The sequence below is a fragment of the Giraffa tippelskirchi genome, chromosome 13 (assembly GCF_054371585.1).
Source record: "Giraffa tippelskirchi isolate mGirTip1 chromosome 13, T2T-mGirTip1v1.2.pri, whole genome shotgun sequence".
NCBI classification, from domain to species: Eukaryota; Metazoa; Chordata; class Mammalia; order Artiodactyla; family Giraffidae; genus Giraffa; species Giraffa tippelskirchi.
Window position 1 is genome coordinate 493,807 of NC_137287.1, and position 15,050 is coordinate 508,856.

The following is a 15,050-nucleotide window of genomic DNA, read 5'->3' on the forward strand; positions in this document are numbered from 1 at the left end:
ATATGGGGTGTGCGTGAGTGTATGAGATGGAGGGTGTGTGAGCATGTGAGACGGGTTTGTGAGTGTGTGTAAGATGGAGGTGTGTATGTGAGATGAGAGGGTGGTGTGTGTGTGCAGGGGGATGTGAGTGTGTGTAAGACGAGGGAGGGATGTGTGAGCATGTGAGACGAAGAGTGTGTGTAGGCATTCCCCAGAGATGCGCTTTCTCCTGGAGTGGAAAGCAGGCGTCCGCAGGTACCTAGAGGAATCCCTGTTAATTGTAGGCCTTATAGGAAGTCAGTCTTGACCAGGGCCATAGTGCTCATTTATGAACCATTGTAACCTTTACTTTTGCTTGTGTGCATTTTGTCCTGTTTTGATAATTTTAGCTCAACAGCAAAAACAATGTGTGTTTTTTAGGTCTTGACGATGATGGAGATCTTAAAGGTAATTATTTTCATGCTTTTCTCCCCCACATTTCTCAAGATGGAGGTTTTAGTTAGGTATCTTCAGATTGTAACAAGCAGGTTCCATCTCTTTTTTGCAAACTCCAGGTGGGAATAAAGCTGCCATTCAGGGAAACGGCGAGGTGGCCGCGGGGGCCGCAGAGGCGGCCGGGAGCAACGGCTACACCTGCAGTGACTGCAGCCTCCTCTCCCGGCGCAGGAGCGCGCTCACCGCCTGCTCTGCAGCCCGCAGCCCGGCCTCCAGGATCTACTCCAGGGACAGGAGTCAGAAATGTAAGTCTTGCTCTTTTAAAAGTGAGGAAAAGAGTTTGTGTCCAAATACCAGCTATTTCGTTTTCGTTCTGTCAGCCTTGTCTTACAGGCCTCATGGTCTGCGCTGTTCCACCGTAGGCTGGAACTCCAAGCTATCTTTTATGAGACGCACCAGAGCGAGCTCTGTTCTCCTCCTCCTCTCCCCGCCTGCGATTGGTGTGGTGGGTCTCATACCTCGGAGGGCTTGAGTGTCTGTACGTTTGAACTTCAGAGTAAGCAGGAGAAACCCTGCTCCGAATGGACCCACAGGGCTGTGCAGTCCCTGCAGACACACTCTTCCTTCCTAAGGGCCACAGGCTCCGGGTGCCCCGGGAGGCGGTGGGCCGCGGGCCGTCTCTCTGATCTCTGTGGGTCACCGTCCTGACCGCGGGGACAGCCCCCCAGAGCACGAGCGTTCTAGGTGACTCATGGCACGCCAGCTTTTCTGGGAGGCGGCAGGCACGCAGAGGGTCTCGTGGGGCAACCGCTGACGGGCAGGGGGAGGCCCTTGGGCCCCCATGTGCCTGCTTGATCGGTTCTGATCAGTACCCAGCCAGAGAGAGTCACCCTCTGCCGGGTCCCCATGGAGAACGCAGCTACAGAGGCTCCTCCGGGGGCCGCCGCGTGGCCGAGGTACCCCTCCAGGCTTGGGGCTTCAGGGCCGCTGTGATTGCTGTTTGCCTTAAGGTGTGGGGAGGCGGGGAGCGCTTGACTTGAAACATGCATTGCCTTGTTTCCAAGCGCTTGGTCCGGCGTCTGTGTGATCTGAGCGCTGGTCTGCTGGGCAGGGCTGGGGGACCCGCCGTGCAGGTGGACTGGGTCGGGAGGGGACAGTGCGGGGGGTGGGGTGGTGTCCGCCCCGTGCACGAGGGCGCCCAGGTCCTGTTTCTCAAATGCTGGTCTCCACATGAAGGAGGACGGTCCCAGGCTGACTCTCACTTCCATCTCCGCACCTTATCCCGCGGCTGGGCGCTCTGCTTTGCCGGTTGTCGTGTTCCTGACCTCCTCAGGGCTGGCAGAGCAGTGGGGATGCCGTGAGGGGAAGGGCAGGGAATTGGTCCCGGGGGTCGTGTGTGGATGCTGTGGAGACCTGCGTCCCGCGCGCTCACACTGCCCAGGGCTCTGCACTGCGACCTCACCGGCCCTCAGAGCAGCCCCTCGGGACGGCTGTCCCCCTTGTCGTGGTCACTGTTACCAGGCCCGTTGTGTTGCTGCTGCTGCTAAGTCGCTTCCAGTCGCGTCCAACTCTTCACGACCCCATGGACTGCAGCCTACCAGGCTCCTCCGTCCATGGGATTTCCAGGCAAGAGTACTGGAGTGGGTTGCCATTGCCTTCTCTCCACCCCCGTCGTACAGACCAGTAAACAGGTTCAGCCAGCTTCAGAAGCCGGCGAGTGATGGAGCTTGGACCTGGCCCCTGAGCCGCTGGCTCCTCTGGGAGCTCCCTTGGGGCTGGGCCTGGGCCCCACACTTGATGTGCCGCGTGTCGGGCATTGAGGCTGCATTTGAAGCTTGCTGTTGCTGCATGGAGCACAAGGCCCTCCTTAGGGTAAAAGCGCACCCCACATGCTGCCTGGCGGGGTCGCCTGCCCTCGGCGACCGCCTGTCTGTGGTCGTGTCGCTGCTCGCCCCCGGCCGCGTCTCTGTCCCAGCAGCCAGCCGCTCGTCCTGACAGCTGAGATGGTGGCCGGAGCCCCGCTGCGCTGTTGGTGGGATCTTCAGAGGGCAGCTTCTGGCTACTCACCCCACTTCCTGCTTAAGTCGGTCTTGAGTATTTTGGGGAGAAAACCAGGCACGGACGCTTCGGGCTTCTGTTCTTGCTGTGCTCCTTGTTCTTTCAGATCATGGTGCTCTGCAGAGCCAGCGCTCACTTACTACTTTTGAAAAAAATTTGTTCCTAATTATTTGAGTGGAACATTTATCAAGGAACTTTTGAAAACCCCAGGGGTGTACAAGGAAGAAAATTAAAATGACTTGTAACTTGTACCCAGAGGCTCTTCTGTCTGTCGTGTGGTTCAGGTCACACTGTGTGGAATTTGTTATATGAGTGTATTTACTCAAAATATGAATAACAGTCATAAGTTAACTCCACCCTCACATTTTCTTTTTTTTTTTTCTTTCTTACATTCTCATTGCAAAATCTTTAAGCAGCACAGATAAGTTCAGTCCCCTCCTTGTTCCTGCTCAGTCCCTGTCTGGTGTCCCTTCTGGAGGGATCTTCACCTCAGCCTGTTCATTATGGAATCTCCTGCTGTTTTAAGGAGGTGGAAGTCACATAACATGAACTTAACCATCTACCATTTTATAGTATCATTTCAGTGTTGTGTAGCAAACCACCTAAATTTTGCTTTCATGTTCCTACAGAAACATGGAATATGTTTTTGTCTTTGCTTCCAATAGATGGTTTTGCAAGTTTGATTTTAAATGGTAATTGCCATGAACTTAGGTTCTTTTTGATGCCTGATGTTGCATTTATGGTTGTATCAAAATTTGTTCAGTTGGTGTGGAGGTGGACATTCAGGCTTTGCTGTTTGTACACGTCTACAACCTGTTTTCTTTGGGTGTGTGTGAGTTCGTGCACGAGTCTTCCCGGTAGGCAGGCCCGAAGCAGCACAGCTGGGTTACGTGCTGCACATCCTGCCTGAGCTGCGCAGCGGTTTCTGAGTCTGAAACCTTATGATGTAGGCTGAATGCATTGTAGAAAAAATGTGATTTTCTGGGCTACATCAAAAAGGCTTTAAAAGCCTTGCACATGCTTTCCTTGGACATTGAGCAGTGTTCAACAGAGCAGGATGCTAAGACTTGCGCACATGAGCAGATTCAGTTCTGCTGTGAGGATCGGCGTCTGCGTGAGAAGCCTGTGGTGCTGAAGACGTGGAGATCGGCTCTGCCAGGACTCGCTCCTGTGTGCCTGCTGCCCCTCCGGCCTGCCTGGCCCCCGGGCTGACTCCACAGGAGGACTCAGGGAGCTGGAATCTGAAAACACAGGCTCCTGTGTTCTTTCTCTTGCCTAAGGCAACGCGTCTTTCTCTTGCCTAAGGCAACGCGTCTTTAGAAGGTGTAAACCTAGGAAAGAAGGATGAATGGATGTATGAGAAGTCATTCCTTTGAAAATTTAGCAGTTGTCTCAGTTGCTTTGAGCAGAACTTCATTTCGTGAACCAGGCCTGGTCTTTAGAGAAGGAAGGACAACATCTGCTGCTTCTGGGAGAGGGGCGGGCAACTTCAGGGTCGGAGGGCTGTGACCCCGAGCAGCTGAGGTTGAGTGGACGGCGTGACACGGCTGTGGCTCGGCCTCTCGGGAGCAGCTGAGATACTGCTGGCTGGCTTTGAGGAGGAGCAGCTCTGACCAAGCCTGTCCTCTGCAGCAACCACAGTTAGCAATTAAACACACTTAAAAACCGTTCCAGCTGGCACCTTCTGGATCATCATCATCACCGCTGAAAGCAGGTTATGTATAGTGTCAGTTTAGATAGATTGTTCCAGTTGACCTCCCAACAGACTGACCAGGACTGCTCTCCCACATGGCCAGCTGAGGGTCCCATTCATGTTCTCTCACTAAGTAGGAGTCTTTGCATTTTTGTTCTTTTAAATGTTGCCAACTGATGAATGAAAAATGGATTTTGGTGTTTTTGATTGTCAGTGAGACAGGCCATGGATTAACCTGCTCATTAATTTTTCTATTTTTACCAATCTCTGTATAAAGTTTACACTGTGGTGTCAAACACAGAGGAGTGTGAGTGGAGGAACACACAGTTGACCCGACGGGGGTTTCTGGTCCCAGTTTTGTTTTTTCTTTTTTTTTTTTTGGTTCACATCTCCATTTCACAAGTAGCCTACTGCTTTACTCAGACCATTGGGGAGAGGGTTGGAGCTCTGACCTTATTTCTTCTAAATCACTCGCGCTTTGATCTCTCCAGTCCCCATGGCTTCATGCATGTGCCCTGACCTTACAGAGCTGAGTGGAAATGAATGGATGGGGCCGCGTCTCCCTGCTTCCGGCTGGCCGGGCCGGCCGCCCCATCTCCAGGCCGTCCTGTGGTTGTCACGGGGAAAGAACGAGCCTCATTCTTCAGCTGCCGCTCCGTGAAGAAACTCTTTTAATGGTGGAAATTTCTAGCCACTGTGACTGTAGACATCACCCTGCATGTTGTAGGTTACGGGGGTTGCACTGTCTGTCCTGACGTGCTGGTTGCTGTGGAAAGAGAGCTGAGGACGAGTGGGCACCCTTGCCCACGTGGTCCGTAGCTTATGGAGCCTCAGGTGTCCGTGTCAGGGTCTCTGTCCCCTGCTGCACGAGCTGTAGGCGCGCCTGTGAGGGGGCTGCTCCTCTCCAAGGGCCTTCTTGCGGCTGGGGGTACAATGGGCTTGCTGGGCCAGAGGTCAGGGGCAGAGGCCATTTGGCGGTTCCTGAAGACGGTGGTGTGTTGCGAAGTGTCGGGCCTGGTGTTCTCAGAGCTCGTGTTCACCAGAGCTGGCCGTGGAGAGACGTGTGTGGCGCTGCCAGTGCCCTCGGGGATGGCTGGTTTGTGGCTCTCCCGAGCAGGGGTCCACATAAAATTGGGTTCCAGGGAGTGCCGTGGTTGTCTGGTGGTTAAGACTGCGAGGTTTCACTGCCCAGGTTGAGTTCCTGGTTGGTGAACTAAGATCCCACAAGCTGCATGGCACGGCCAAAAAAAAAAGGTGGGTCCCGCCTTCCCTGAAGGGCGTCAGCCCGCCTTGCCGGAAGAGTAACTGCTCGCGGTCTCTCGCAGGCCGCGCCGCCCGCCGCGGGGATGGCCTCTGGTCGCTGGCCGCGCACACCTCGGCGTCCTTTGCTTCGTTCTTAGCGCGACTTTTCCAAGTGGTCTTAATGAAGCTCCATTATGAATCAGAAAATCACAGATTGAAAAGTTGTGAATCAAAAAGCTATGAGTCAGAAAGCCATGAATCACAAGGTATTTAAATAATTTTTTCTTCCTTTTTCCACCAAATCGAGCACTTTCAAGGTGGAGAAAACACTCCTCCCCCTGCAACGCTTCGCTCACGCCCTCCCCTTGATTGTGTGACCTTTCTCTCTCTCTCTCTCTCTGTGTCTCTTGCTTGCAGCCTTGCTCTGCACCTCTCTCTGCAGTTCTGGACGTTTCCTGGATGTCGATCAGCATTTAAACAGTAAATAAAAAATTAATACGCTCATCTTTTTATTCTTATGACCTTTTTAAGGTAAAAAAAATTATTTGAATGGCATTTAGAATGATGTTTCAAAAATGATTGAAGCAGGCCCATCTTGTGTGACGGCGGGCGTGTCCCGGGCAGGCAGCCCCCTCGCTGCTCGGCGCCCTGCAGAGCCCCTGGCCTGGCTCAGCCCCTCTCACCTGTGTTGCAGCTCATTCCAGTCACTGTGGGAGGATGGATGCGAGAGAGCCCCTCACTGAGGACGGCCACCTCCGTGCAAACGGGGCGTCGCTGTGTAAGTATGCTGGGCCGCGCCGGGGGTGCTGGCTGGGATTTTGCGTGAATCGAGTTTCCTGCTTTTTTCAAACTGCTGTTGCTGCACACCGTTGAGAGTTGAGATGAGCGGGGGGTGTGTGTCCATCTGTCCCACTAACTGCCCGTCCCACCCCTGCAGGCGACGACTGTAAGGGGAGGAAGCGCCTGGAGACGCACGTCGCCGCCCGCCCGCAGCCCTCGCGGCCAGGAGGGCCGGCAGGGGCCCTGGGGCTTGCCGTGTCCGGCGCAGGTTGTCCCGCGCTTTTGTCTCGTTTCTCCCGTTTCCACAGATGCTCCTTGTTTACCGTTTCTTTGGGCTTGAAGTTCAAGGGCTTTAGTAAAGCTGAGCGGAGAGGAGTAACTTTGGTTTAAAATGTGCAGACTCATTCTTGAGAAGCTTCTCTGCAAGTGTGTTTAGTATACACGAAGCGGGGGGAGAGGAGCACGTCCGAGGTGAACTGAACGGCTGGGCAGAGGCCGGGCCCCGGGTGGGCGCTGGCGCCCGGGACTCGGGGCTGGTCCGGAGCCTGTGCGGCCCGCGCGGCAGAGACGGCCGTGCTTCCAGCTTGTGCCTGCCTGCCTCTTGGCAGAGGGCTGCCTTTTTAGGTAGTCTTTTTAAAAAGCTGAACTTGAAAAATTTTTGTCTTTCATTGTTAATTAATAGACATAAAGCTATAGATTAAAAAAAAAAAGAAAAGCCTCTAACACCGTGTGTCTTTACACATCAGCTGAATTGGAATTACTTAACATTTTCGGGAGTCAACACACAAATGCTGTGTGAGGGTTTAACTTCCAGTGGTTACTCTTAAAAAATGAGAACAGTTGATTTCACAAGCAGTTTTCTGCCTTATATAACGTGTGACATTTGGCATAAAGTTTGTTGTGTTTTATTCTGTCATCCAGTGGGGCTACTGGTTGTGGTTCCAAGATATTTCTCACCAGTGTAGGAAGAGTTTCATTCTGGTGTCGGAGTGACCATCGCCTCCCCCAGAGCCTGTTAACTGCTGCTGCGCGCGGCACTCACTTCCTTTACATGACTGCGGTGTCTTTCTGGTACCTATTCTGCCCGCAGCCGTTGCACACACGTGCAGGGCAGCTGCCAGCCAGCCCCCTGCAGGTTTATAAGAATCCTCTGCGTTTTACGTCCTACGTGTCCGTAGGCAGAAGTGAGTGAAAACTGTTGAGACCCAGAGCAGGGTTTTGTCGGTAGTGTCGGCGTCTTGCTTGGACGTAAACTAGCCGGTAGCTGTTCCTGAGGGGAGGCTGTGGGCTCCCGATGGGACGGGTGTGGTGCACGCTGGCGCTTCCCCGGGGCCCAGGGCTGGGGTCTGAAGGCGCCCCTCCTGCCACGTCTTCTCCCGCACAGGTCACCTCTCGGGGCAGGCGCTGCGCAGGGCCGGAGCCGCAGGATGGTTTGTGTCCAGGACGGTGCTGTCGGTGCTGTGCTTGGCCGTGGCCGCCCCAGGTGCTTACGTTGGCCTTCCGTGTTAGCGCGCTCTCCTTGGCTTTCGGCGGCTGAGCACCTGCAGTCAAGTGTTTACCTCACCGAGTAGACCTTTCCTTCTCGCTTTCCGTGCTTCTACCCTTCATGTAACGTGTGCGGCCCTTCATCAGAAACGCTCGCAGAGCGTCCTGTGCTTTTAGCCGCATGGGCGTCCTTTGTTTCTCAGTGTGGGGTTCTGTGTCAGTCTGGCGGCTTCGTTTCGCTGTACTTGGGAGTGCATGGGCTTGGTGTTTCCCTTTTGTATCTTGTCTTGTGTATGACGTGTTGCTTTGTGGCTTATTTATGTTCCTGTTTGAGTTACGGGTATTCCTGCTGTGATGACTGAGCATCATCTTATATACTTCATCCCTCACTTCATCTTGATATACTTTGAAGTGTCTGTTAACACATTTCCTCTGCTTCTGGCCTGCCTTCACAAAACTGGTCCATTAGGGATTTGCTCTTCCTAAAAACAACTCCACAGGACCTTTGGTGTTTTCTCTTCTAGGGAAGGCAGCGTCTGAAGTGTTCTGGTGGCTTGGGATTGGATGGTACCAGTTTGTTACTTTGATCTCTTGGCTGAATGTGTTTCTTCTTACAAGGTAAGGAAACAGATACCATGTCAGCTGGGTGTTTTAAAGAGCTGATTTGGTGCTGATTTCATGATCTCATTTGATTCAACCATTTTATATTTTGCAAAGTGCTTTCATATTCTTCAACCAGCATATTTTTCAAACCACTCCTGTGCAAAGGGATAGACAGGTGTCATCAAGGAAACTGGTGTGCAGAGGTTAAGCAACGCGTCCAGGATTACACAGCTGGGAGGGTGCTCAGGATTAGGCCCGGACCCCCGGCTTCCTCTCCGGTGCACTTGCCCTGGCACCAGGATGCCTCCGTGGGTCAGTGCCCAAGGTCCCTGAGTGCCCTCCTGTGCACCCAGCCCAGCGTGTTGACAGTTAATGACCTGTTGGCTTGTTCACGTGGGCCCTGAGGACAGCCCTGTGTGGGCAGGTTCTCTTTTAGGCATCTACTGACCTTGTGCATAAAGCTAGCTGCATTTCCTGGCCTGTGGACTTCGAGTTTAAAATGAGGCCGGGGGTGTGTTTTGTATAAAATTACCTAACGAGTTCAGATAGGATGGTGAGCCCTGCTTTTCGCTTTTCCCAAGTTACTTCTTTTCATTCCTAGGTGCCTTCGAAATATTTGCAAGTTTTTAATCTTGCTCATTCCACTATTACTTTTACTAGGTAAGTACGATTTAACTTTGTTACCTTACATGACCAGTATGTACACATGCATATGTATGTGAATCAGTGAAAAAATAGAGCAGTTAAACATCTGTCCTTTGAAGAACAGTGGCACATGTGTATACGGGTGCTTTTTCTCTCCTTGGAGGTGCAGGTGTTGCATTACGGGGCCAGGGTGACGTCTTTTCGCTCCTGCCTGTGTTAAACTGGACGCACGGCCACCGAGCGTGGAGCGCAGGTGACCCTGGGGCCACGCTCACACCCGCTGCCTCCCACCCCGACCAGCCTCTGCAGGTAATCAGTCAGGAGACGCGCTTCCCTGGCATTGCCAGTCTGTTCTCCCAAGTGAGTTTCTGCATTCCTGGTAAACCACAGGGCAGTTCAGCTGGGCTCCTTACCTGTTCTGAAACAGTTCAAGTAATGCAGACAGGGACACCTCAAGTACTATGGATTTAGCTCCAGGATCGCACAGATTTTTTTGGTTTCCCAGTGCATATGAAAGTTACGTTTACCTTATGGTACTTTAAGTGTATAATAGCATTATGTCTAAAAAAATAATGTACGGACCTTAATTGAAAATACTTCACTGTTAACAAATGCTAGCCATCATCTAAGCCTTTAATGAATCACGTAATGTTTTTGCTGGTGGAGAGTTTGAAATATTTTGAGAATTACCCAGGTGTGATACAGACACAGGAGCATAGGCTCCTCCGTGCAGTTGGGAAGGGTGCGTGGACAGGCCTTTGCTGGTGGAAACGCAGTGCCTGTGAAGCTCAGTGAAGTTCTGTATTTCAAGCTGTCTCATTGTTCAGTTCATTTTCACTTAAAAAAAGAGTTCATTACTTTGGAAAGTGTAGAAAGCATAAAGCAGAAAATAAAAAACACCCATAGGCTGCCATGTAAAGGAACTTACTAAGGAGGAACATTTTTCTGCCTCTCCCTTCCGGCTCTGTGAGCTGTAGCTGACGTCTTCCTGTAGCGCTCTGCTGTGCTGTCTGGACTTGTCCTTTGTCCCCTTTGGAACCTCTTCCTCTCCAGGTTGGCGAGGAGGCTTTCCCCTGGCATCGGATGAGGGAGGTGGAGAGGCAGGTGGCCACGTTGTCGGGACAGTGTCACAGGCACGATGAGAAGCTTGGACAGCTGGCGGCTTTGCTCCAGAAACTGCAGGCTCGGGTGGACCGGTCCGACGGCAGCAGTGAGGGGGGGCCGCCCCCGGTGAGGAGTGTGGGGCGGGGGGCAGCATCTCGGGGGGGCCGCTGCTGGTGGGCTCTCGGGCTGCACCGTCCAGGGAGTTCTCAAGCACAAGGAGCGGGGGGGCCCTGCAGTGGGGCCGCAGGGCAGGCGGGGGGTCCTTGGCCTGCAGAGGCCGGCCACTCCTGAGGAGAAGCCCCGTCTGAGGACAGGGTGGGGCAGGCAGAGAGGCCTGTGGGTGTCGCCCAGGAGGGAGGTCAGGCTGCAGCTGGACACATGGCTGTCCCTGGCCTGCGTTTTATTTCGTGAGTGGATTGAACACAATTGCGTGAAATTTTACTGTCACTGAACTGAAAATTTGCTCAAATCTGTTACTTAAAATATCTCAAAATCATGAGATACTTAAGAGCAGCTACTAATCCTTACGGAACCATGGGCTTATATATATATATATGTTTCATGTCTCATCTACTTGGTTCTCAGTGGAAGGCTTGTCGGTCCGTTTTCCTCAAAACCACCGTAGGGCAAGTTTCAGACGTCTGAACTTAGACCCAGAGAGGATGTCCTCCCTGCGGGGTGCTGTGGTGGGCTGTGCTGGGGAGGAACAGCACGGCCTGGCTGACAGGTTCGGGCTTATTTGCTACTTAATTTTCTCTACCATTTCTATTCACTTTCCCTTTCAAGACCGACTATGCCACGCTTCACCAAGAGCATGAATTGCGCATCTCCAGCCTGGAAGGTGTACTTGGAGAACTGACAGAAAGATCTGAGGTATTCATGCACTTGACCTTTCACTTTTAGCCCCGGCGTTGCGGTTTCCTTGACAAAATCCAGCAGCCTCTCTGAAGGTGCTGCTTTAGGGCGTTTGCTGCCATCCTTTAAAATGAGACTAAAAGGCAGTATTTCTGACTGCTCCCTTTTCCCTGGGTGGTTCCGGTGTTGCTTTAGTGCTTCCCACGTGTGTCCAGCTCACGGGCTCCCAGCTGTCCTTCCGAGGGGCAGGCTCTGAGCCAGGTGTGGGGTGGGGATGGCCCTTCTTGCTGTCTCCCTCCTCCACAGGGTGACCGACAGTGTCTGTGGACAGGGAGAGAAGGCGCACCTGACCCTTCTGCAGAGGGATTTTCTGGGGGAAAGTCTGGTCTCGTCAGGTGTTGAGGAGGCAGAAAGAGGAGGCCTGGGAGCGCTGAGAGGGGGGTGGAGCTGCTGACGGCTTCAGGGGAGACCGCAGCCCTCGGGTGGGGCCGGCCGCAGATGGCGTCCGAGGCGGGCAGTTTAATTTGTTCATCGATTGGAAGTTTCCGCGGCCCCCGCGGGAGAGCCCGCGGCTGTCCCACGCTCGTGTCGCTGCCACCACGAAGCCGGGGCCTCTGTCCAGCTGTGACCTGCACGGCTGTGAACAAACTGTGTTAATGAGGCACGGCTTCGTGTGTAAATCTGCCACCTGCTCCTTTGCGCCCTGCCGCGTTTAAGACCCTTGCTGGGGCTGGCAGAGTCTGGCTTCATGGCTTGGGTACTGGTTAGGAGAGCTGCTTAGTTTGAAAATCTGTCAGGCTGCTCCCAGGTGAACTGTGTGCCTCTCTGAACGGACACCATGTGTCTTTTTAAGTGAAGAGTAAAGTGCACATCCCTCATCTGCCTGCCAGCAGCCAGGGCTGGGCTTTAAATTAAGGGGGAGAACCCCAGATAAACATATATCTGTTTCTGTTTACATGTATGTAGCATGTATGTGACTTCCTGGAAAGTTGGTGCATAACTTGTGTATTTAAACGTTTCGCAATCATTTTAGGCCATCCAGAAGGAGCTAGAGCAGGCCAGGCTAAGAACAGTCAGGTAGGACGTTTCACACGATTCTTCTCCCGCCTTCTGGGCTCCTCGGTGTCCTGTGGGCTGCACCGTCTCAGCACGGGAGCGGCGGGCTGTGTCAGCTCCAGCCGCTGTCTTTCTGGGAGGCTCTTCAGGGCACCTGAGGCTGGGGGAGGCTGGGGGAGGCAGCACCAAAGACGCGAGGCCCATGTGCTCTGGGGAGCCTCCCTCCCTGGATGTGCCTTGGAGGGCCACCCCGGGGTAAGGAGCGGCGGTGAGCGCACAGCCGGGTGCAGTGGGCCTCCTGCCGGGGCCTCTGCTCGCCCCGGGGCACCGCAGTGCAGCCCTGGCCCCCTGCTCGGCAGCCCCTCGAGGAGATCTGCCTTCCGAGCCTGAGTGGCTGCACCACGGCTGGGCTTCCTGAGCCCAGGCCCCTCGGCCATTCCGAGGGTGCTGGTGTTTGGTCCTCACACCCTGGTTGCTTTTCCTCCGCACGTTTTCCCAAAGCCCTCAGCCCTGTGGAGCTTCCCTTGCCTGTGAGCCTCAGAGGTGCCCATCTTTTTCACACACTTGGTTTTGTCACCCGGGCTCTCCCCACCTTTGTTACCCTCCTGTTGCCCCAGTGACTCACTTGGGAGAGGACAGCTGGGGAGCTCTGACCTCCAGTCCTCCCGTCTCTGGACCCAGGGTGTCCGTAGGTCCTGTGTCATGATTTAGGCCTCAGGACGGTGTGAGTGGCAGACCTTTTAACTCTCCTTCAGGGCCTTTATGTGCCAAAGCCCCTCTGACAGACCGTGCAGACCCTGCAGTGTTCACCCCTGAGGGCACTCTTGTGAGATTTGAACTGTTGGGATCTCCACAAGTGTACCTGCCTATAAACGATAAATGTAACACTACCATTTCATAACACACAATGGCCGCATTACAAGAGTATTGTTAAAACCCTGAAGCCATATGTTTTTAGTTTAGTTTTCTCTTCTGTAGCATGAAAAATTCATACTTGACTTTATGATGATTACCAATAAACATAGTCTCATTTATGAGTTTATGAAGTCTTTCAGAATTTTAAAGAGATAGGTGTAGGTTTTAAATATTAAATGGTGTATAGGAGGTGCCCCCCGCCCCCCCCAACAGAAACATAACCACTACTGACGGCAGGTTCGGCCCCGACCTGGACAGGTGTGTGGTGTGTGTGAGGACGTTGAGGTGGGAACAGTCTCTGGGCCCTTGCCTTGAGCCTTCCGTGTGCTGGAGGCAGGGTGGGGTGTTGCCAGCCACCCTGCCTGTAACGGGGGCCTCTCCCCTGATGGCGCTGTCGTCCTTCCCCTGCAGCGGGGCTGACGAGGAGCAGCACCTGCTTGCCCTGGTCGGGCATCTGGAGCAGGAGCTGGGGCACCTGAAAGCAGACTTGTCCAGCTGGCAGCGTGGGCAAGCCAGCTGTGAGAAGGTGGAGGCCATCCATGAAAAGGTAAGTTCCTCAGTTTTTATGTTTTGTCATGGAAAATAAAGACACTGAGTTGGTGCCTTAAGTTTTTTTAATTTCAACTTTCTTTTAAAATTTTATTTTGCTATATTTGAAGTTTTTTGAACGTTTTAAATGAAATAATTAAAAATTAAGCTCCCCTCGAATTCCCTCCATTCCAATGACACGAGGTGTGGGTGCCGGCCTGTCTTTCCCTCCAAGGGCGCACCTGTATGTGGCCGGGGGTGGGGAGGCAGTTTGTCTTTCCCCAGAGCAGACGCACGTGCCTCACATCTCGCGTCGGGGCCGCCCATCCTCACGCAGAAGCAGAAGCCCCGACGTGTAGGGCTGTGCAGCAGTGAGAGCACAGACGCTGCAGAGGCGCAGGCCCTGCTGAGCTGGGCGGGCAGACGGGGAGATGGGGTTTGCAGGCCGGGGCGGTCTGTGGTGCCGGGAGCCCCTGAGGCTGATAAACACCGATGAATACATAAACAACTGCGAATGTAACGTCGTATTATTTCATAACACACAATGGCTGCGTTGAAATAGGGCTGTTAAAATCCTGAAGCCGTAGTCTTCTGGGGGAAGGCCTTGAGACAGTCATGGGTCGCAGAGACTTTGTCTTGGAGACAGGCAGCCACGCTCTTGGGACCTGGGTGCAGAGGTGAAAGCGCGCGCACAAGGGCCATGGACGCGCGTGCAGTGTTGTGATGTTAGTGCTGAGGTGGCCCGAGTCAGGGCGGCGGCTGACACGCGTGGTAGAACATTCCAGAGCCCGCAGATGGGGCGGTCGCTGGCTGGCAGCATCACAGGAGCTGCACTTTCCCAGGTGCTTCTGCCCCGAGCTCGTTCTCTGTGGAGCCTAAAGAGGAGCGTGTGCGCGCCGTGGTGTCTGTAGAGACGCTGCGCCGGGATGCTTCCGGCCCGCGTGAAGTCACACCTGCAGTGTGTGGGACTGTTACCTTCTCAGACCGAATTTGAAGACGGGGGCCCCGTCGTCTCTGCACCTCACCTGGGGCGGGGCCCCCTCCCACCCCCTCTGGGCACCCAGACTTGCTCTCCTCTGTCCCTGCCCCTTGAATGTATCCCAGCATCTCTGCAGGGTTCTTAAGTCTTGTGTGAAAGGAAAAACTGTCACGTTTCTGTTATGGGTTTTGATCAGCTGTGTGATCCTTCCAGGGTATCGAAAGTGTTTCAGTGAAGAGTTGAAAAGATTTATCTAAAACAGTAGATTCACATGATACTCACCAGTGATTTTTCTAGGTGGATGTCCAAGTCAGAGAGACTCTCAAACTCATGTTCTCTGGAGATGAGCACGACGCTTCTGTTGACTGGCTGCTCCGGAAGCTGTCTGCTCAGTTTGTGCGCAAGGATGACGTGCAGATTTTGCTACGAGATTTAGAGCTGCAGATCCTGAGGAACATCACGCACCACATTTCTGTGACGAGACAGATGCCGACCTCCGAAACTGTAGTGTCTGCTGTGAGCGGAGCAGGCATTTCTGGAATAACAGAAGCGGTGAGTAGACGAGGAAGGTTTAAGTCACGTGCTGATGAAACTGCGCATGTAGGTATGAAGCTAGCAGGTGCTGAGGTCCTGCGCTGGGGATGATCCCTTAAGGATGTGACGATGGTGTAAAAAGTGCTTAACTCCAAGTGG

At 53.5% G+C, this 15,050-nt stretch overlaps 1 protein-coding gene across 50 annotated transcripts in view; it reads left to right on the forward strand.

Moving 5' to 3' along the window:
* SUN1 (Sad1 and UNC84 domain containing 1) overlaps positions 1 to 15,050 on the forward strand; it is a 42,449-nt gene that overhangs the window by 19,137 nt on the left and 8,262 nt on the right. For 6 of the 50 annotated variants that reach the window (XM_081552409.1, XM_081552424.1, XM_081552411.1 and 3 more), the window contains 11 exons: positions 400 to 426; positions 534 to 719; positions 6,102 to 6,185; positions 8,197 to 8,290; positions 8,877 to 8,935; positions 9,084 to 9,229; positions 9,974 to 10,150; positions 10,811 to 10,897; positions 11,913 to 11,956; positions 13,262 to 13,397; positions 14,655 to 14,909. In XM_081552409.1, coding sequence (XP_081408535.1) covers positions 400 to 426; positions 534 to 719; positions 6,102 to 6,185; positions 8,197 to 8,290; positions 8,877 to 8,935; positions 9,084 to 9,229; positions 9,974 to 10,150; positions 10,811 to 10,897; positions 11,913 to 11,956; positions 13,262 to 13,397; positions 14,655 to 14,909 — 1,295 coding nt within the window. Of the gene's footprint in view, positions 1 to 399; positions 427 to 506; positions 720 to 5,490; positions 5,674 to 6,101; positions 6,186 to 6,344; positions 6,456 to 7,571; positions 7,671 to 8,196; positions 8,291 to 8,876; positions 8,936 to 9,083; positions 9,230 to 9,973; positions 10,151 to 10,810; positions 10,898 to 11,912; positions 11,957 to 13,261; positions 13,398 to 14,654; positions 14,910 to 15,050 lie in introns of all 50 variants that reach the window. The other 44 variants (XM_081552413.1, XM_081552427.1, XM_081552415.1 and 41 more) reach the window with 14 other exon arrangements.